This window comes from Mercenaria mercenaria, chromosome 17 (assembly GCF_021730395.1).
Source record: "Mercenaria mercenaria strain notata chromosome 17, MADL_Memer_1, whole genome shotgun sequence".
Taxonomy (NCBI): Eukaryota; Metazoa; Mollusca; class Bivalvia; order Venerida; family Veneridae; genus Mercenaria; species Mercenaria mercenaria.
Genome location: NC_069377.1, coordinates 23,007,342 through 23,030,121, shown reverse-complemented (window position 1 = coordinate 23,030,121; position 22,780 = coordinate 23,007,342). Strand labels below are relative to the sequence as shown.

Genomic DNA, 22,780 nt, shown 5'->3' with positions numbered 1-22,780 from the left:
AAGCTAGCAGAAAACGACAAACGATAAGCACTTCTTGGCCCTTATTGAAAACCCCAGAGAGGAGTCTTGAACGTGATCTGTTCTATTTCATAGATCATCCACTGGGTCTTTTGTACACAATTTGTTAAAAAAAACCTGTGTGGAAAAATAATTAATGGTAGCTATCAGTTATAAGTTGGCAAACGGTACCTTTAAAATATCTGAGTGTAAGTTAAACCGAAGGACTTTTGTGAAAACCGGTTGTTGCCCATGTACTTTCGAAACATCCAGAAGTACATTCTTTGCTTCTTCATAATTAAGTGGAGAAAAATTCAGCAGATGCCAGAGATATTATCAGTGATATTTCACATAGTCAAAGCAAATAAACACAACATTTTCTTGAAATATTTCTACCAGTTTCTGTAACGTTTCCACAGCGATGCCAGCAAAATGCCATTCCAGTGATTTTGGACTCATCCCGCGGTGAGAAAGTCTGCTGGTTCTAATTTTAGTTATTTACGTAGGTGAGACAAGATTCATGGTACAAGCATTTCAAGCATTCATATCTCATATTTTGCTTTCTATGTCTCTCTCTTTATTTATTATGAAAGGAAAAACGCTGATGACTCTTTCAATACGAGTATGCTGGACAAATGCTTCTTAATTGGAATGAATACGTCGTCAATAAGCCTACTGACTTTTATTCAACGGTTGCCTCGCGAGTGACCTTTGAGTGGGTCATGTTAACATTAAGTATTCTTAAAATGCGTTGAATAATGCAAAATTGACCTTTGATAAAGAATTATTGACACGTGAATTTTGACAAAGCACACCTAAATTAATTCACAAAAAAAAGACCCCAGAAAGACGCCCGAGCCACTTTTGACACAGTGAATATGACGATCGTTGAAACGTGTATTTTACATACATTTTATTTCGATTTTTACGAATTGTGCAAGATGAACATTTTATATTTAAGACATGCAACTTTTCATATAATTATGACCAGCAGTTTCAATGTCGACTGATAGAACTTTATTACGCTTGCTCATTAATCATGTGCATTAAAATGTATGATTTCAAATACTGTATAAATAACCATCCAAGATGATTTGTTTTTTTAATTCTAAGCAAACAAACATTTGCACTTGTCCTGAAGTTGCATTTTCCATTATCAATTCTAAGTAAAGAACAATTAAAACGATACTTGTATAATAGTTTTTTTTCTTTTTGTTAATCTCGTTTTAGAATCTAAATTTATGGTATTTAATACAACGTTCAAGGAATAAAATCTGTCAAATTTTACATGACATTATATTGAAATACTAATGATCGTTTTGAAAATATTATTTACTTTCAAATTCTTCGAACAGACATAAACATAAAAAAGCTATTTTCCAACATTCCAATTACATTCGCTCATATATATTATGTAGTATTTCAAAACTTAATTAATAGACTCACCGAGAAAGTACGCCATCCTTATCCACAGTGAAAAACAAATGAAAATGAAAACACTGTGTACCCTCCCACTGCCACCTTTCAAATTGTTGACGCATGCACCGTACACTCCCTGTACACCTGTTAACCAGCTAGATATGCAAATTTGTAATGGCGGTTATGTCTGCGAGAGCCTGGAGATTGGCAGCATTTTCTTAATAATTTTCGATGATTTTCATTTTTTTCCCAGTTGCTCCTTTCTACCTTTCAATTAATAAAAAATAAAAAAGTACGGAAAAACTTAAATTTCGATACATGTAACATGATATGCTTTAAACTCTATCTGTTCGAAATCCCACTGATATAAAAGTCTGCGAAACAAACTGATTTACAAGTTCAATACAGAATTTAACTAAAATTTAAAACGTTGACTGGACTTTTAGTCGGATATACACACCATGGTGAGAAACAATTCAAAGACCCCCAAGCACGAGCTTCAAGGCACGTGCAATTTTTCTTGAGTTTGTGACTGAGTCACGCGTTGCTTTAGGCGTCATATTCATTAACGTCATTATCTAAGTACTTGTTTCTCTGATATATTCTTTGAAGTGTATATTTACGCGACAGCTGATTACTTCCCTTTAAAATGATATTTTGCAATGGTTATTTAGGTTGTTTATTTAAGTATCGTAGATGTGTTGAAATGTTTTTTCTTCCGTTTTTGTCTTCGTATTTTTTTTGCAATGAAATCTATAATAAGATGCTAAATAAAGAATGGTAAGTAGCAGACATGGTTTGGTTGAGTAATTAAAAAGCTCAATAGAGATCAGATGATTTCTAAGTTTTTGTTCCGTTTACAATATCATATATGTCGGTCCCAAAGCTTCTATGTCGGTCCCAAAGCTTCTAACTTTATCTTATAGCTGATAATGAGCAAGAATCATTCTTCATGAACTGATTCAGAGGAGAAACATCGAGGCCATTTCCCTACTTTAATTAGGAGTAACGTTTAAAGGTCAATTATTTTGATGCATTTCTTCATTAATTAATTCATGACCATTGCCACTAATCACCTGCATTTAACATTTACTGACGAGATAGACAGTCGGCGGTTATTTCAATTTTAGTGTCATTGTTACTTTTGCCTTTAACAATTAATATACGTTAGACTGTATGTAAGAAATCCACCTTGCAGGAAGTACTTTTATTTACACTGTCCTGTTATATAGGTGCATGTGAGGTTGTGGGTGAAGGCGTAAATAAAGAGTGATCGAGGTTTGGCGTCAGTAAACTGGTTTAACTCCTTAAATGTATGTGTACCGCTGACCGTTTAAAGGCTGTGTCCTGCTGTGCTTTTGGTTACTCCTGTGTTTTTATTGATTTGTTTCACGTGTAAATGATTTAACTCATTCTCCCTTAATCTATAATTCTTAAACTGTAAGTATTGATACATGTTCAGATAAGTTGTCTGATCTTCCTCTCTTGTAATCAATACCTAATTACGTTTGTTAATAAACTGGTGGTGTCCAACACTTGAGTGATGAGCAGACTGTTTGTACTTATGAACTCTGAACAGAACAAATATATTTTTGATTGTAGACACTCAGATTTACTTGGATTGATTGCTATGGAAACTGCATGAGAAAAACGCAAAGCTATATTTATTTATGAACTTATGGGTCTGTCTCATATTTAGGTGAAATGAGCCGCGCCATCAGAAAACCAGCATAGTGCGTTTGCGACAAGCATGGATCCAGACCAGCATGCGCATCCTTGCAGTCTGGTCAGGATCCATCCTGTTCGCTAACGGTTTCTCTAATTACCATAGAGTTTGATAGCGAACAGCATGGATCCATGCTGGTCGCAAATGCACTATGTTGGTTTTCTCATGGTGCGGCTCAAATACTGCTCGCTTTATAGGATGTCTCTGCTTTTCTTATTCAATTTTATGCAACGTATGAAAAATCGACACAGGAAATAACATTTTCTTTTATAATAAAAAGGTACAATTACATATTTCTTGTAAGCATTTCTGTTCCCATCATACATAACTGTACTGTTTTAAATTACTATATTTTTTAGCCCAAAGTTAGTTGACATCACATAGAACATGTACATCGATCCACAGATCTTAGTTTTGACTGCTATGAAATAACTAAATTCTGACTAATGTAGTCACGATATTTTACTTTGAGGATTTCATAACACTACTGGACTGGCAGCTGACAAGTAAAACTGTCATAGTGACAGTCCACGGTGCGGGGGGGGGGGGGGGGGGGGGGGGGGGGGGGGGGGGAAGGAGGCGGGTCAAGAGTTAACGGAGGGGGATGGGGGTGATACAAGACAAACCTATCCAAATTCTCCCATAAAATGTTTGGACAACCCCGCCCGTTCCCCCCAAAAAAGAAACAAATAAAATGTTCTTTTTGTTATACATCATACAATTGTTTTGCAATTAAACTCTATTTCGGTTCAAAAATCAGGTTTAGTAGGGCCCTAGGTAAGAAATGTCCGTTTCTGGCACAATATTTAGTGTAACTGCTACTCACAAATCCAATGGCACATGTCAAAAGGCTTAGTGTCGTTGAAAAATGCATGTGACAAGCTACAATACGATGCCTTTCAAATGTATTTTTACATATTGCAAGGCCCAGAAGTGAAAGAGCGAGGTACATGTATCTGAGTTTGGGCTTAATATTGTAATGCCATATAGTAAGTGCTTTGATTGCAAGCATTCAGGTCAAAAACAGCTACTTTCTACGAACATATTACATACATATGCAATAACGTGTAAGAAATGTCCTTTTGTTGGCACTGTGTTTAGTGTACTGCTGCTCACCCGTTCAATACAACACTTCAAGAGGCTTAGTGAAGTTGGAAAGTGCATGTGTAAAGCTACATGGGCGGTTATGGAGGCGACCCCATGGCGCCCATGATGCACTGTTTGTGTCAGACCGAATATGTCCTTTAAGAAAACAAATCTTCAGAATATGTGTTACAAAACATAATATGTTTGAAACATAGCCCCACACAAAAGAACTTTCATATTCATATACAAGTATATATGAAAACATGAAGATGATATGATCAGCATAATGCTCCTGCGGCACAAACAAATATAAAATAAACAAAAGAAGCCCAGGAAAAGCATATATATCTATGCATACCTGTAATCAGTTCTAGCTATTCTGCCATTGTGCATTGTTAGCAAGAACTGGCGTGATTCCAAATGCTGTAGAAGAAACAAGCAAGTTGTGGATCGAATTCTTGTTGTCAAAGAATCACAGAAGTATCATTTGACTCGAAGAATATGTGCTGTTAAAAGATAATTAAAGGTTTTCACTAAAACAACGTTACTTTGATTAAATAAAACTCTCGATAACACAAAAAAGGTACTGTATATATGAACAACTTTTGAGAAAACATTATTTCAGAATCATTTCAGTATAAAATTGTTAGACCAATCAATATTGTTGATTATACGGAAGCGTAAAAGGGCTATCAGACACTAATACGTTTTATTTCGTTACAGGCGCGGAAAGGATAGATAGAATATGTACTATGTCGTACATCACACAAGACTTTAAGAATTATTTTAGATAAATATCCTAAGGTATACGGGCACATTTTTATACAATCTCGCCAGGTATATGTATGTTTTTTGACAACACAGAAAGTGACGTCAGACGAACTCAAGCTGTTTTTCGGAAGTAAAGAAAATGAAAGTAAACAGGCTAAACTTGAAAACGTAAGTCGTTTTTGCATTGGTCTATAGTCAGAGGTCACGCGCAAGGGTCACCTCGTCTAAGTGTTTGCGCGTGGACTTCTTTTGTTTTTGCTAATCAATGTAATGGGGACACTTTCTAACGATTTGAAAAAAAAAAAAAAAAAAAAAAAAAAAAATTACAAACAACCTCGGCTGTAGCTGATGTTATGTCAGCTTTTCATCTGCGAAAAAATATTTGAACTCGGAATAAACACAAATCCCACAGGGGTCCGTAACGGAGCAAGTGTATATAGAGAATTTTGGAACTTTGTCAAATCGTTTATAAGTGTCAGTATATGCCTCGGATATTAGATATTTCCATATTTGAGAGTTGCAGACATAGACACATCAGAAATAGTTTCAAAATGAATTTCCTAATAGTATGATAATTCTTGATTCTACGGAAGCATGAAAGGGCTATCAGACACTAATACGTTTCATTTCGTTACAGGCGCGGAAAGATAGTGCGCATTATTATAAAGTTACTTTACTCCCGCTTGGAAAAATGATGTTTAGAATTCACAATGTTGTCTTAAAACTTTCTTAGTCTCTAACAAATATCAGATAACGTTCATGCATGGACATAATCGATGACAATGGTCTTTATCGTTCCAAATATTCACATAGAGAAAATCCTCTCTAAATATTGATACATCCCAGTGTTTTGTTTATGTAATCTATTTTTAGCACAGTGTCAGTACCATTTTACTAAGATTTCTGCCAATACTATTGATGTCATCAATTATTTATTAGGTAAATCATTTCTTTACTTACTATTGCATTATTTTAAAGTCAGACTGTCATCATATTTGTTGTATTTTGTAAGTTATTGCATTTTAAATTGATTACAGTGCAGCATCCCTGTCTGGCTGCAGCCATTTTGCCCAATTGCATTCTGGGTAGTTACCCTTGACAACCTAGTAGAATTCCAGGAATTATTCCAACTGTCAAAACAATTCTAAGCTAAATTTCTTTAATTTAAGCAAAGGATCAGAGTTTTTCAGGTAATAGTCATTTTATTTAGGAATTATACCTTTGATTTATGTCCAGTTTTCATGCAACTTAATTTATTTTAGTAGTTTAAACTCTGATTTTTCTGATTTAACCATAGTTTTGGCTGTTCCATGTACACATTGTTTTGATGTGTACATTCTGCACACAGTTGTACATTCACTCAAGAGTTTGGTTGTGTGCACCCATACAGTTGGTGTGTGCACACATGTTTTTGGTGTGCACTTGGTCAGTATAAAAGCTTTTTGTAGCTCCATTGAAGGAACTCTCCAGACTTTGAACTTCAAGAGCTTAACCTATTTTTGGTAACTGCCAGTATTCTATTTTGACTTTAGAATTTTTCAAGACTTGATTATTTTTGGCTTAAGTAAATAACTTTTAACAGTAAAATAAGATTACTTTTAAGATTTAAGACTGAGGTTTATAGGCAAGCATTTGTTTCATTTAAAGATTCTAAATATTTAACAGTTTGTTGTTAACTAAGATGTTTTGCTGATACATTATTAGTATTTATTTAGAGTCAGTATTTTATATGCATTGTCTTAATTTTTGTTAGGGATAAAATAAATAAATTTGCAATTTAAATTTATTTGATCTTAGTGATTTCTTATTAGTGTTAAGTAGAACTTAAGTAAATCTTGGTAAAATAAGTAGTCTAACTGGAGTAAAATAGCCTTAGTGAATCGGCCACAAAGCAGAATTGTATTCGAACCCAATCTGTTCTTAACCACGAAACCGGAAGTCGCAAGCCTGCATGATAGTCCAGTTTTACGTAACCACATAGCCAGAGTTCGAGATCCCAGCCCGGTAAATCCTACTCAACTTCTCTTGCCGAACCACAACCAGTCCCGAAACCATCCGAGCTAGCCAGAGCGCAACAATATCAATACACAATACAAGAGAAGTGTATTAATAGAAAGTTATAAAATACAGCTCGTTCAAAGTCCTGATGGGGTATAATTGAAGTAAACCATAAAATCTGCTTTAGTAATTATGCTCGACGTTCGTTGGCATTTCTGGAGTCCGAGGCAATTTGTAGGACGATAATCTGTAAATTGCCACTAATTAAGAGAAACATACATGTGGTAGAAAGCTCGGACCTATTCACTATACAGCTATCTTTTTTTTTTCAGCACAAAACAAAAAAAGAAGGAAACAAACAAAAGTTTAAACATAAAACCCATGAAGAATGTTTCAATATAGGTAGCTTAATTTGATTAGATTGTACAAATGTGTAAGAGATGTTAAGCTAGTCTCCTGGGTTGCAACTGATAATCGCGATTCGGTGATCTCGTTACTGTAAAGCATTGTGATTCTAATTTTTTGACTTCAAAATGGTCACAAATAAGAGATATGCAGTGGCTAATGTAGTCGCTTTTACTTTCCTTACGTTCAAGACTTAATATAACAATGCAAATATGTAGAATAAATGTTCCGCGTGTTTCGTCAACATTTAAGATTTAGTTTTGATTCATTCCGAATCATCATCTAGCTGCGATTCGATTGATTCGGTACCATAAACTACTCTCTAAATCCGGTGTCAGTTTCGGGTAAATCAAATGCACACCAGATTTTCATAACTGAATAGTAAGAGTTTCTTCCCTTCGTTTGAACTAATCCAACTTCAGTGTAATATGAGCGCCCTTAATGACATGATCAAGCTTTATTCTTTTTTAGAAATATTAACTCATTATACCGTAATAATTCTCTGTATTCACTAGTTTTACAAGATAATACCGTGTTCACACTAGCCGATAGGTTTTATTTTTATCAGGCATTAATTGGCTATAATTGGTATCTGACATTTAAAACCCATCAAAATCCGCACTAGGCAAAGAAATGTGGTTTAAATATAAACATGCAATGTTGGAAGTTTACAAATATTTTGCAATAAGCAAAAAAAAAAAAGTTCCAAAGAAGGAGGCTAACAGAAACAAGGAGTCATCAATGTTTAAACTTCTGTGTTCATCTAAGAATTTATGTTCATTCCATCTATAGTCCATTTTGAGCATCAGCATGACTCCATTTCGTAATTTAATGTTTTTGTTTCATCAACACTCCAATTAATTTTGCCAGCAATAGCATCAATTGTTTGTTTCAAAAGAGAAATACCTGATATTCTTACGCCAAAAGGTAAGATCTGTGGATTTGATATTGTAAAACCAGTTATAACTCACATTTGCATTCACACTTGTAAAATAATGCAGTATTACTTTTTAATATAGTATTAAAACCACCTCCCGAGGTAGTTTTAATGCTACATTACAGAAACCACTTGACCTTTACATAATTCACGGTTTACACCACATATACCGTGTTCAGACTACGTTTTTAATCCTACATTAACTTGGGTTTATTTTTTAAACTCGTTTGCGTCCACACTATATGTGGTGTAAAACGTGAATTTTGTAAAGGTCAAGTGGTTTCTGTAATGTAGCATTAAAACTACCTCGGGAGGTGGTTTTAATACTACATTAAAAAGTAATGCTACATTATTTTACAAATGTGAACGTAAATGTGGGTTATAACTGGTTTTACAATCCCAAATCCACAGGTCTTACTTTTTGGAGGAAGAATACCATGGGTTTCTCTTTTGTATCAACAATTGATGCTGTGGCTGGCAAAAGTAATTGGACTGTTGTTGAAACAAAAACATTAAATTGCGATATGGAGTCATGCTGACGCTCAAAATGGACAATAGATGGAATGAACAGAAATTCTTAGATGAACACAGAAGTTTAAATATTGATGACCCCTTCTTGTTTCTGTTAGCCTCAATTCTTTGTAACCTTTTTTGCTTATTGCAAGATATTTATTAACTTCCAACATTGCATGTATATATTTAAACCACATTTCTTTGCCTAGTGTGGACGCAAACTAGATTATATTTTGATGGGTTTTGAATGTCAAATACCAATTATAGCCAATTAGTGCCTAATAAAAATAAAACCGTTCTGCTAGTGTGAACACGGTAATATAGTGTGGACGCAAACGAGTTTAAAAAATAAACCCAAGTTAATATAGGATTAAAAACGTAGTCTGAACACGGTATTAGTCGACATTTCAAATTTATTTTTGCAACTACAATTCTATTCTAGGCCGTTAACTGTTTGTTTCCGGTATCCCGACCTACTCTAAATTTTTGGCCCGACCCTAAATGTTTTTAAGCCTTGGAGAATTTTTATGTCCCCGAAGGGAGGCATATAGTTTTTGAACCGTCTGTCTGTCGGTCTGTCAGTCTGTCGGTCTGTCCGCATTTTTCGTGTCCGGTCCATATCTTTGTCATCGATGGATGGATTTTCAAATAACTTGGCATGAATGTGTACCACAGTAAGACGACGTGTCGCGCGCAAGACCCAGGTCCGTAGCTCAAAGGTCAAGGTCACACTTAGACATTAAAGGTTATTGCATTGATGGGCGTGTCCGGTCCATATCTTTGTCATCGATGGATGGATTTTCAAATAACTTGGCATGAATGTGTACCACAGTAAGACGACGTGTCGCGCGCAAGACCCAGGTCCGTACCTCAAAGGTCAAGGTCACACTTAGACATTAAGGGATAGTGCATTGATGGGCGTGTCCGGTCCATATTTTTGTCATCGATGGATGGATTTTCAAATAACTTGGCATGAATGTGTACCACAGTAAGACGACGTGTCGCGCGCAAGACCCAGGTCCGTATCTCAAAGGTCAAGGTCACACTTAGACATTAAGGGATAGTGCATTGATGGGCGTGTCCGGTCCATATCTTTGTCATCGATGGATGGATTTTCAAATAACTTGGCATGAATGTGTACCACAGTAAGACGACGTGTCATGCGCAAGACCCAGGTCCGTAGCTCAAAGGTCAAGGTCACACTTAGATGTTAAAGGTCATTTTTCATGATAGTGCATTGATGGGCGTGTCCGGTCCATATCTTTGTCATTCATGCATGGATTTTAAAATAACTACGCATAAATGTGTGACACAGTAAGACGACGTGTCGCGCGCAAGACCCAGCTCCGTAGGTCAAAGGTCCTAAACTCGAACATCGGCCATAATTATTCATTTAAAGTGCCATCGGGGGCATGTGTCATCCTATGGAGACAGCTCTTGTTTTTTCAACTTTTTAACAAAAAGTTACAAAACTTCACCTTTTATGCTTTGAACATGGTCAGTGATGTTAGAAATCAACTTACTGATGTTCTGAAGGCATAACCCCCTTTTTTTGTATTCATTTTTTGACATAAAAATAATTTCCGAAAAGTCTCACTTAATAACACCCCCACCCCCTCCCCCGCCCCACCAAAAAAAAAATCCGACCTACCTATCCTTTTTTTTAGCATGTTACCGAAAACAAATATTTTTTTAGGCCTTAACTGGGTTAGCTGAGTGGACTGTCGATACTTTTGGTTCTGATTTGTTGGTGCCTGTCAATGTCGCCATGTCGACGCGAGCTTGAATCCTGGTAAGGTTTAATTGACTGATGTTTGATAACAAAACAAGCTGACTGGAAACAGTTTTAAATGTATTAGGCATTTGAAAATATGATGATAGTGATTTTATTTATGATAGGTGTATGATAACACTGTACACATTTTTTTTTGAGACTGCCCTCTAGATTGTACTTGAAAATTGCGATAAAAATCAAGACGATATTACTCTTATGAGAAGTCGTAGTTATTTTAATATCTCCTATTTTCGCAAACATGAATGTTTTTGGTCGCCTTTACATGTCTAGAATCGTTGCATAATGACAAGGAAAAGTTTGCTTCAACATCATTTATACGGTCTGGCCCATGTCGTCCATAATATGATAGCGTGGAACCGGCTAAATATTCTTTAAAGAAAACTTTTCTAAAACTCTACTCTTTACTTAAAAAAATACTGATATATTAACATATTTTGAGAAGACCTGTACTTGAAAATTAATTACAGACTTGATATGATTATGAAATATAAAGCTATGTTATACAATCGCTTTATGGATTAAGAAGAGAAGGGGCATAATTATACAAGATTTGAATGGCCTCAGGAGTTATCTCCTATGATTAAAATACAGACTATCCGTGTATGCCCTAGCTATATCCCCGATTTTAGAAAATTTAGCCACCTTTAGTTGTTCTAAAACTGTATAAATGGTTTTAAAACCACAAAGACTATCAGGTCAGTTCTTCTCCACTGGCATTCAATAACTAATTACGGTTCATGTTGCCGACAGTCAATAAACTGTTGGTGTCTATAACGTTTAAGGAAACAGTGAGTGATTCACAAACAATTTGTTCTTCTAAAATTACACTATCGATTGACGACATTGGGATTTATTGCTATGGTAACGGAACAAGAAAAATCTCAAAGCTATATTTATTTATAAACGCATTTCACTGTGAATGATTGTTTGTAATGTTTATAGAAAAAAATTGACTTTGTCGATTTATAAAACTTTCCGTATACTAGCCTTAGAGTATGTCCGGGAAAATAAGCGAAGATGAAAAAACAAGAGATTTTTCATAACAGAGGCATTTAATTTAACAGGAGTGTAACGACTGATGCAAAAAAAAAAATGTATAGTTACATAGATTCAATTTCATTTCAATTTAAGTATTAGATATTTTAAAGTCAGGGTTTAAGACATATAAACCATTTGAAAATATAAAAATGTATGAAAAAAAAAAAACAAAAACAAAAACAAAAATAACATATTATAACAATGGTACATCACAAAATGTACAATAACATTATAAGAACCTGTCTTATTAGTACGTTGCTGAGCCTTCAATACTTCTAGTCTTGTTCATATTTGATCGCATGCTAAACTCAGAATATAGGCTGTTAACCTTTTCCAAAATATTCAATTTGGGCAGTATCATTTATCATTCGAAGGGGTGTTCACTGAAAATTTACCGACTGAATAACGAACAATGCAGACAAAGATGAACCTGCACGAATGTGTAGGCTCATTTTGATCTGCTCCAGTCTCAAAGCCGGAACTATGTGCAGCCAGCAGGCTAAAGGCTAAACTGGTGGATGTCCTCTCGTACCTTATGCGTGCTAACATACCCTCACGCACATATTAACATACATGCACATTTAAAAAACTGACTTTTAGTCAGTAGCTTCACGCAACCTATCTTTTTATATATATATAATACTAACACACGTGAAGAACGTGAAATACTGATTAGTTTCCATGTTCTGTACAATAATACCGTGGCAAAAAACAGCAACAGGCAAAAAAGCACAGGTAAAGCCTATATATTTGCAGGTATGCGCAATGCATTATTAACAAGAACTGACGTGATCCCAAACAATATTTACTTGCATGCATTTTTAGTTGATTGATTTGATTAAAAAACGAGAGTGAACTAAACTTTGGAATTTCCTCCCAAAAGATTAATAAATATTATGTTAGATAAAAAACGGATGGATAAAGTTTTAACTTAATGGAGAAATCACTATCCTTTCAATATAATGTTAAATAAAGTAACTTAGCTTGCAAGCTAAAACGCACACAAGCAAAATGTTAGCAAACTCGGGTTTTCTAAGTATGTTCGCGAAAAGTAATTACAAGAGAACATCGCCCACATCCCCTTGTATAACACCAAGCAACTGTTTGGTTTCTATAAATAATAATATAACAATATCGTTAGAAATATCAAAAGAGCGACCCTACAATGCGTGAAAGTCTAAAATTACACATAAGAAAGAATCATTGGAGAACTTACTGTGCAGTGTTATGTAGTTAGTTTTTTCTTCCTTAGATGAAATTCGTTTTTGTAATGTCCTTTTAAAGTATTTTCACAAACAATGCCGTTTGTAACCTCCTTATGCGCGCTCTGGATGTTCCTGACCAGAATCGATGACAGCAGTCTTTGTTAACTGAAAATACGCTTTAAAATGAGAAAACGGAACAATAGAATGTTGATCTAACGTCCTGTGGGAGTGTATTTGCAGGGAACCATGAAATCTGCTTAAGTAATTATCTTCGACGTTCAGTGGCGTTTGGATGTAATATGGCAATTATAGTAGTAGTTGTACGTTAGTCTGTAAATCGTCTCTGATAATAACAGCATTTAGGCTGTGTCCAATAGTAGGAAATCTCGGAAATTTGGAATGGACTATTTTGACTGTCATGTTCAATATATCGTACTTGTTGTTTTCGAGTGTTGCTTTTTTTATTTATGCGTATTATAACGATCTTCTTACCAGCACGAAATGTATGTTTCACAGTAGAAAATGTTGATACAAATAAAACACAAGGTTTACAATTAAAACACTTTTGTTTAATAATTTACTAGTAGGAGTTTCTTCCCTTTGTTCAAGGATTTATGGAATTTCCTGAATAAGTGTGTACAACATGTATACTATTTACCGATTTCATAGAATTTTGTATAAAAAAAAATTAACAAGCCGCAAACACTTATATATACCTATTAGTTTTAAAAGCCAATATATATGTTTTAAATTAAAGTGTAGCTGGGCAGGGAAATAGGTGGGGGCGTTCTCGGGGTGGAGGTTTGGAATATCCAATTTTCTACTCAGTTGCATTCTATGCTTCCAAAGGATCTCTTCACAGATTTTATTCATAACTGACCTTGTTATCAAGACAAAGTGACATGAACGGTAAGATCAAATTCCAAATTTCATCGAGGATTCATATTTCAATGTAAAATGTCAATTACTATATAATTGATAACTTTTGCGATTTACGACACTGTTGGAGACCTTAAACTTCAATTTTCTTTTGAGGGGGATTTAAGTCTAAACTTTACTTATCCAAAATGAATAAATCTGATAACATGTAAAGACACATAAGTAGCATTATCTAATGTTCAAGTAATAGTAGTGACGGTGGCGATGACACAGTGTTTTATTTGTAATGCCCGTTAGGTTATAAATCACTGATTGATTATTCCGCTTGATCGTATTGATCCTTTTGGCGGGGGGAATTTCAAATTTAACCCCTCTTTTAAATGTTGATATGATAAATTATACACAATTTGTGTTGCCAATGTAAACAATGTTTATAATTTGTACATTTCAGTTATGAATACTTAAAATTCTTATTGAAAAAAGCAAAACAAGGCAATTGTATTAAAGGGAAAACAAGAAATACTTGCATGATTTCGTTAACTTTCTATGACTGGATAAGTTTTTCCATTAGCTGGCGAGGTAAGCTGGATTATCGCCTTTTGTCTAGTACATTTAGATAGTAAGACTAAATTTCTTCGAATTCACTGATCTGATGTTACTATTTGATTCACCAGTTGTTTGTTATCTCTTACTAATTTTCCAAGAACCAGCTAGAAGTTAAATATCAGTCTACGTATCTCTATGGGTTGGCAGAAGACACTGTTTGACTTTTAAGATCTTTTTAATAATACTGTTTTATTTCTTTTTGTTGCCACGATGAACGTTTTCATGAGTTTTTCTTGAATATAATCGACCCAGGGTTCCTAACCTGCCATCTTATCTATAAATGGAATCCGGTTAGCGCCATCGTAATGCCGTCAATCGTCTCATTAAGGTAGATGCACGACATTACGACACGCCAATACGACTTGATACCACGACAATGCGACACGACACAAAGACAGTGTGACACGATACAAAGACAGTGCGACAGTGAGACGATACAATATGACGTTTGAAATTACCACACACCTACATTATATTTTTTTAACATGACAGAACGACAGCACCAGTGCGAAATTACTCGTATTGTGTCCAACTGTTGGGTTTTGCGTCGTACTGTCATTATGTCGACTTGCACTGTTGCAATGCCATGTCGTACTGTCCTGATGTACGGAATCCTGTCCGGGCCACGTCATATGTCGTCCGTCGCGCTTTGGAGTCGGATTGTTGTAAAGTTGTTTTGTATTTTGTTGCCATGTCAGGTCCCATTACTGTAATGCCGTATCATGTTTTCAGTTTGTCACAATATTGTGTCATATTGTCGAAATACGGCGTTGCATCGTCATGCTTCAACATAAACTTGCACAGGGCGACATGCGACGGTCTCAGCCCAGGATTAATTTAATCCTAAAACAGTGTGATCGTGACGAAGCAAAGAAACATCATTCAACCTCTTTTGTCATCTCTAAGGTGTCTCATGAGAAATTACAATCGGGCGCGGTTATAAAGTATTGTCAATTTCAAGTAGTCTGTAATTTAAAACGGGTATAAAGGATTTTATAACAGCACTTGATTTTCATTGATTTCGTAAATTATTACCTCTATATTCGTACATTATTTATCGAACTTTGGTACGTATATATATGTATACATTCAATTACCTTAATTTATTCTTATATCTTGTCTTTCTATTGATTCTCGTTACAGAGATAGCGATAATGTGCTAAGTGGCATTGCCAAAAATAAATGTCATTCAATATGTTGTGTATAAAACGACAATTTGTACATTTTTTGTTCGCATGTTTATAGACAGACAAAACACTTTGCACTGATTTCGATTTTCGCTAAAATTGGAAATATTATACTTTTAAGTGTTAAATAAATTATTAATTTGAAGCTGAACGTACTTGAATTGAATGTGTTTGTCTGGAGTTTTTTTTAATGGAAATTAAATTCAGATCGCGTAATGTTTCACCATTAATATATATTTGTAATTTATTACAGAAACCTCAGTTCTAAACTGATATTCACAAGGATGTCGGGCGAAATTAAAGAAGGTAAGGCAATTTTGTTTATAATTTATAACTACAGAAAAGCACAATAAAGAGGAACAATAGTGTTCAGTGCTAGAAACCTTTTTCATTATGAAATAAGATGGAATTTTCAGATTTGAAGTTGACATGAGAAAGAAAATTTCACAGGAAACAGAAAATTTAACAATATTTTTTTTCATAGACGCGTAAGAATTTTTTTTTTAAATTTTGGTTAAGTGATTTTTTTTTCTAGATCGAGTTAATTGCCATATAGATATGTTACATTTTTTTTTAATCACGTCACTAATTCCTTTTTATCTCCAACAATAAAGCTACATGAACTTTCTTTCGTATTGCCTTTCACAAGATGAACTCTTGTGTCTTATTTAAATAAAAAAGTTAGTTCGTAGAATATGTTTATCAACATTATTTGAGCCAATCGCTGACGAAAATAATGACCATTTTGAAATATATGATATGATTATTTTGAACGATAGAACACAATGAAGCAAAAGAATGGCAGTCCTATTTTGATAGACTCTGTTCACGAGAGGTATTGATATAGAGGCTGTTCACGAGAGGTTTTGAAATGTGTATCACCACTGCTTAAAGCCCTCTTGGAAAGACTTTAACAGTAACAGTAAGGTGACACAATGATACCAAAGGACGAAATAAGTTGAAATTATCGGCTACGTTTTATACTCAAATCCACAAAATACGCACGTACGGACGGACAGACTAGCGGTCATACACACAAAGCAGGTATATTTATATGACAATGACGTGGTCAGACGTTTCGATGCATGTACATCACATTAGTAAAATATGATGGACAAAAATTAAATTTATGCTCACATTAATACTACACAGTGAGATAAAAAGGGTAGATGTACACGCGGTTAGGTTCACATATATGGACAACACATAGTAAATTAGATGGACATATATGCAAATAGACGGGCTTCATGTATATGAAAATTACACAGACATACAGGCGTACAAACGGACATGTTCACATGTACGAACATTATATGGTCAAAGAAGACGGTCATATGAGCCGCGCCATGAGAAAACCAACATAGTGGGTATGCGACCAGCATGGATCCAGACCAGCCTGCGCATCCGCGCAGTCTGGTCAGGCTCCATGCTGTTCGCTTTTAAAGCCTATTGGAATTGGAGAAACTGTTAACGAACAGCATGGAGCCTGACCAGACTGCGCGGATGCGCAGGCTGGTCTGGATCCATGCTGGTCGCACACCCACTATGTTGGTTTTCCCATGGCACGGCTCATATATTCAAACGGGTATGTTTACATTTAGGAACATTATATAATTAAATAAGACGGACAGACGTACACACGGAAAGTTCACATACATGAATATTACACGATAAAGTAAACGAAAAGACAACATTACAAACGTTTAAAACAAAAGACTTATAAATGGGTAGGTTTATAAAATGTACATTACAAAATGATAAAAACATTCAACATGTAATGAAATATATATTACTAAATCTGACATGGAAAATGTTTTCCACAGGCGGTCCTGTACATTTCTGAGATTTAAAGAATGTCAAAATAAACTATATATATAGACACAATCTAATAATAAAATCTCATTTATTTGACATTTACTTGTAAATGATAATATTGATGTAGCTTTCCATTATGTGACACTGAATACCAGTATCTATTTTAATACAGAACGGCTGAAAACGATTGATTAATATTTCTTTTTATACATAAATGGTTTCATCACATTATCATGTACATGCATACCTCATTATTGACTAAATTGAAGCTATTAATATATAGGTAATATCAAGGTATGTTTAAAAAACATTAATGCTACGATATTATTATATTCACCTTACGAGTTGAAGCCAATTTTGAAAAGTCACAAAAATACATAATATTATACATATCTAAATTTTACAAAAGAGCAAATTTCATTATATGGCAATAAAAACACATTTTTATCCTGTCATATTTCAGAAAAGTTAAATATTTGAACATATTTGTGAACATGTTATATATAAACTTCTAAATCTTTACAGATAATATTTATTCGTGTTATAAAAAGAAAATATATGCATTTTTTATTTTTTTTTTATGAATTGCTCGAGGTCGTACGAAAACAAAATTTTATCATTCAATTTGTATTTCTCAGTTTTATTAATAAAAAAATTCTGATATTACGGGTAAACTCTAACTTCGATTTACATAGATAATTCATTATTCATTGATTTCATTTCTACCAGTCATAACACCTTTGTTTACAGCATGTGCACGTGCGTTTGCTTCCGTTGACGTGAATGGGCGTGGCTACATATCACGTGACCAGATGATAATGGCTCTCAGAATATTAAATTTCAATCCTATTGACAGTGAGGTGGAAGAAATGCTACAAGAAAACGACAATAAAAGTAATTTATTTTCTTATATTCATACAACAAAGTTTTTCTACTTGCCAAATCTAATTTACATATACTTAGTATACTTGAAAACAGATTTTGTTGCATCAAATACGGTAGGAAAAGACATTGTCACCAGTACGCAGATAGCTGTTTTTTGGTTGTTGTGTTTTTTTGCAGCTAATGGCATATCCTATAATGTCTACAGGAACCAATGGGATACTTGGTGAATTGATTACCTTTTTCAAAATGTAATACTACAAACATGCGTGAATGTCTAGATCTAGACATATGTATTGTAAGCTTTACGATGTTTTGAATTTAACGTACCTCATCCAAAAGACAAATGAGCCGCACCATGAGAAAACCAACATAGTGCATTTGCGACCAGCATGGATCCAGAGCAGCCTGCGCATCCGCGCAGTCTGGTCAGGAGCCATGCTATTCGCTAACGGTTTCTCTAATTGCAATATGATTTGAAAGCGAACAGCATGGATCCTGACCAGACTGCACGGATGCGAAGGCTGCTCTGGATCCATGGCAAACGCACTATGTTGTTTTTCTCATGGCGCGACTCAAATGCTTTATTATACAGGTTTTACCTATGACCAATTCGTGGACTTTGTGACTGACATGAAACTACCATCATTGGAAGAACAGAAGATGGATCTAAGAGAAGCATTCGCATTGTTTGACAGAATGAATACAGGTTGTTGAATTTATCGCTACGGGTAGTACTCTTTATTCTTTGAGCATAAAGTGACCAAAGATTTAAGACTGAGCTGGTCACCTTTTAAAGTCACATAATATTTGTCTTAAATTGACATAATTGGGACATTTGTATTTACAGAAAGGTAAAAGAATCAATCGAATTCCAGGACAGAGATTTTGCAAACTTTTGTCACCGAATATGAAAATAAACACCCCAGAACACCTTATATGAGTAGCTCGCACAAGTTGGCCAACAATGTTAATTGATATGTGATAACACAAAGATAAATCTGATGAAATTTTAAACGCTATTTTGCAAGTGTCATCGGATTGCAACTTAAATAACAACTTTTTGGCTTCTGATCAAGTACAGCTAAACAAAATGTAAAATATGCAAGATTTTCTACACAAACATACGCAAATAAACTGATATCATTTATTATCTACTTTATTTTAAATTCTAGGTTTCATTTTAAAAAATGAATTTATCGAAATTCTGACTCAGTGTGGAGAAATGAAAATTGATGAAAAAGAAGCCATGTCTTGGGCGGAAATGCTAGATCTTCATAAGGATGGAAAGCTTAGAATTTCAGGTGATCATCTTTAAGGGTAAACATTGACACGTATAGCGTGAAAGACATGTCCAAAGTTTTTCAAATTTTGTATTTTCCATAGGTTACCAGGAATATCTTTAATCTCTTTGGTATACTCAGGGCTATCGGTTCAGTGAAAGTTGTTTCCGTTCGATAATATACCAGTCGATAATACTGGTCGATAATATACCAGTCGATAATACTGGTCGATAATATACCAGTTTTTGTACTTTACAGATCTTTCAGTCTTATGTTGAACATTTTCATAACGAACAGGCGGCTGACTACCTTCTATAAAAAGATAACGATGTATAACAAATTATTTTGTGTCAGCGGGATCACCATTGAATAATATTTCTTGTGATTAACAGCATTAATAACGGGCATATCTTGGCTTCTTGTGCTTAGATAGATATAATGATCATTATATGTTTACAGAGCTGGAAGAGCTATTTGTTAACGATGAAGATGTACAGAGTATAATGGACGCACAATCATGGGAAATGGTGTGAATACAAGCACAGGATGCTTAAAATGTGTGACAGGCTGTTTCTACAACCGAACCCTGTACGTGACTGTCGTGAAGGTCTACTTGAAGGACACACACTAAATAGCACGAACATTTATGTTACTGTCAAATCTTATACACACTTTTACAAAAGTGCATGTAAATTGTCATCACATTCTATATAATGCACAATACGGCATAGTCTGTAAACGTTCAACTGTTAATAACCTTTAGTCTGCTAATGGCAAGTGATTCTGCCTTTGCAACCAGTGCAGACCAAGATCAGCCTGATCATGGTCTGCACTGTTCGCTATTCAGTCAGTAAATTTTCAGTGAACATCCCTTCAAATATTTAAGTGGTACTGCCCAAATTGAATGATGGACCAGTCCTTTTAGAAATTGAGCAGGCTAAAAGTTAAAATGTCAGGCCATTCATCTTTTGTTTTAAATTATTTTAAGTTATTCACGAATAAAGCCCAAACAAATGGTAATTATGTTAGCAAGTATGCTTGTGTTATTGTGATAATATTGCTTATAATAAATGCTTATACAAAAGTATGTAACTATGCAATTGAAGTAAATGTATTGCAATTTTAATATGACTTTATGAATCTCACTACAAACAAACACAAAATACAAAAGCCTGACATGAAATTTGATAATTCTTCAAGTGAATTTTGCAAGGAATGTCTCTTCGATTCTTAACAGACCAGAATAGTTTTTATCCACTACGTTAAAAGTTTGGAACTATTAGTAAGAGTAATTGAAATAGAATTTGCAATGCAAAGAACCTTATAAATGTTTTTTGTGTGTGTAGTTTTAGAACCCAATACATAGTACTTAATTTAACTTGTTTATCACCAGCCGTGACTCCAAAAGTGGATACATTAGTAGTTACTTTATGATCCTCATTGGAAAGGAGTCAAAGAGCATGAACCTGATTGATATTAGCTTATGATTTGCTGTTTTTTTTTCTACTGCAGTGACTATAACATGTTTTGTGTGGAATTCTTGCATAAGTTCCCTACTTAAAATACCGAAAAGTAAATCTAGGTCTTCAGGGGAAGAAAGATGTAACATTTATATTGCTCAATTTGAGTATCAGTTCTATTAGAATCGGCACGTTTAAAGGTGTTTTTCCCCAACAAAACATGACCACATTTTGTGTTCTCCGGGTTGCGAAATCTTATGTCGAAAAAAGCTCAGTTTCACTACGAATAAAGTCGTCGGCTACTTCATTGTTTCTTATTTTGTAATACCCCAGTCACACATACGGCGCGGATAACTACGTCTAGCAACGGATAGAAACGTAGTTATCCGTATCGATCCGTACCTGAGCCGTACCTTAAAGTAGTATTCCCTATCAATCCGTACCAATCCGTACGGCTCAGGTACGGATCGATACGGATTACTACGTTTCTATCCGTGGCTAGACGTAGCTATCCGCGCCGTATGTGTGACTGGGGTATTACAGAATAAATCTGGAAAGAAGCTAAAAACGTGTGCCATCATGCTACTTAAATTCCCCTGAGACCCCTGTAAAAATAAACATTCCACTTTGAGTCAGCTGAAATTGTAACATGCATTCTTATTTTAGAGTTCAACTTCTTACTTGACTCTTATTTCTAAGAGACCTCCGTGATCGAGTGGTTAAACGATGACTTTGTATCATTGTCCCTCACCGATGTGTGTTCGAGCCTCACTCGGATCGTTGAATTCTTTATGAGAGAAAGCCATCCAGCCGGCTTACGGAAGGTCGGTGGTTCTGCCAAAGTGCCGGCTCGTGATGAAATAATGCACAGGGGGTTACCTAGGGTCTTCTCTACCATCAAAGCTGGAAAGTCTCCATATGAACTATTTGTGTCAGTGCGACTTAAAACCCAACCGAGGGGCCTCCGTGGCCGAGTGGTTAAGGTCGCTGACTTCAAATCACTTGCACCTCATCGATTTGGGTTCGAGCCTCACTCGGGGCGTTGAATTCTTCATGTGATGAAGCTATCCAGCTGGCTTACGGAAGGTCGGTGGTTCTACCCAGGTGCCCGCTCGTGATGAAATTAATGCACGGAGGGGCACCTGGGGACTTCCTCCACCATTAAAGCTGGAAAGTCGCCATATGACCTATCGTGTCGAGGCGACGTTAAATCCAACAAAAAAAGAATTGATCCCTGGCCATTCGACACTAAACGCTGAAAACTGTACTGCCCGCTAATCAAATACATATATGTACAAGTGATATTTTTTGGTTGTTGTTGCATGCACTGTGATATATCGTTAGTTTATAAAAATGATACAATGCTAGAATAATTTATGGTAATGTTCATGATAGCTGAACCAGGATTGTGAAGTACGTCTATAAAAATCAGCGATATAATGTTTCCTTGTTCTAAGTTAAAGTGTAGAACTGGTATATAATATTTCAAATTGATCTTTCACAAAATGATATATCTATTGTCACAGTAAAATATAAAGATTAATTTTCTGTATGCGTCTTCAGGTCAAAAAGACATTGTCTTCCAACAATGATCGCCCGACTAGTCTGTCCGCGTGATATAGTTCTCTGTTTATTGAACCATCATAAGATTCTCGTAAAATGCGCACAAATCACTAAACAACATAATTCAGTATTCTTTTTCCCCATATCGTACATTTGCTAAACTGTACTTTTAATTGATTTCTTAGTGGAATTAAGTCAAAGAATTGGGTGTGATG

At 35.0% G+C, this 22,780-nt stretch overlaps 2 protein-coding genes across 5 annotated transcripts in view; one reads left to right on the top strand and one right to left on the bottom strand.

Annotated features, from left to right (window-relative positions):
* The window catches only part of LOC123537534 (uncharacterized), a 41,587-nt gene extending 28,548 nt beyond the window's left edge, over positions 1 to 13,039 (bottom strand). The window contains exon 1 of one of the 2 annotated variants that reach the window (XM_045321333.2): positions 12,902 to 13,039. The gene's annotated coding sequence lies outside the window, so the exon portion shown is untranslated. Of the gene's footprint in view, positions 1 to 1,443; positions 1,603 to 12,901 lie in introns of those variants that run through there. The other variant, XM_045321323.2, reaches the window with a different exon arrangement.
* A 1,175-nt stretch (positions 13,040 to 14,214) lies between these two features.
* LOC123537345 (uncharacterized) lies at positions 14,215 to 20,668 on the top strand. 3 transcript variants are annotated; one of them, XM_045321029.2, is made up of 6 exons: positions 14,215 to 14,348; positions 15,816 to 15,868; positions 18,128 to 18,271; positions 18,855 to 18,968; positions 19,435 to 19,563; positions 20,002 to 20,668. In XM_045321029.2, exons 2-6 carry the CDS (start codon positions 15,847 to 15,849, stop codon positions 20,073 to 20,075), a joined length of 483 nt encoding a protein of 160 aa, XP_045176964.1. In that variant the 5' UTR covers positions 14,215 to 14,348; positions 15,816 to 15,846; the 3' UTR covers positions 20,076 to 20,668. The 3 variants fall into 3 exon arrangements, with proteins under 3 accessions (XP_045176964.1, XP_053385231.1, XP_045176966.1); XM_053529256.1 differs by lacking the exon at positions 14,215 to 14,348 and adding an exon at positions 15,338 to 15,356; XM_045321031.2 differs by lacking the exons at positions 14,215 to 14,348; positions 19,435 to 19,563 and having other exon boundaries at positions 15,577 to 15,868.
* The last annotated feature ends 2,112 nt before the right edge of the window (positions 20,669 to 22,780 follow it).

Coding starts and splice junctions, on each gene's coding strand:
- LOC123537345 (XM_045321029.2), top strand. CDS start 15,847: ATGTCGGGCGAAATTAAAGAAG. Junction 18,272..18,854: donor ACAAGAAAACGACAATAAAA/GTAATTTATTTT, acceptor TTTATTATACAG/GTTTTACCTATGACCAATTC. Junction 18,969..19,434: donor GTTTGACAGAATGAATACAG/GTTGTTGAATTT, acceptor TTTAAATTCTAG/GTTTCATTTTAAAAAATGAA.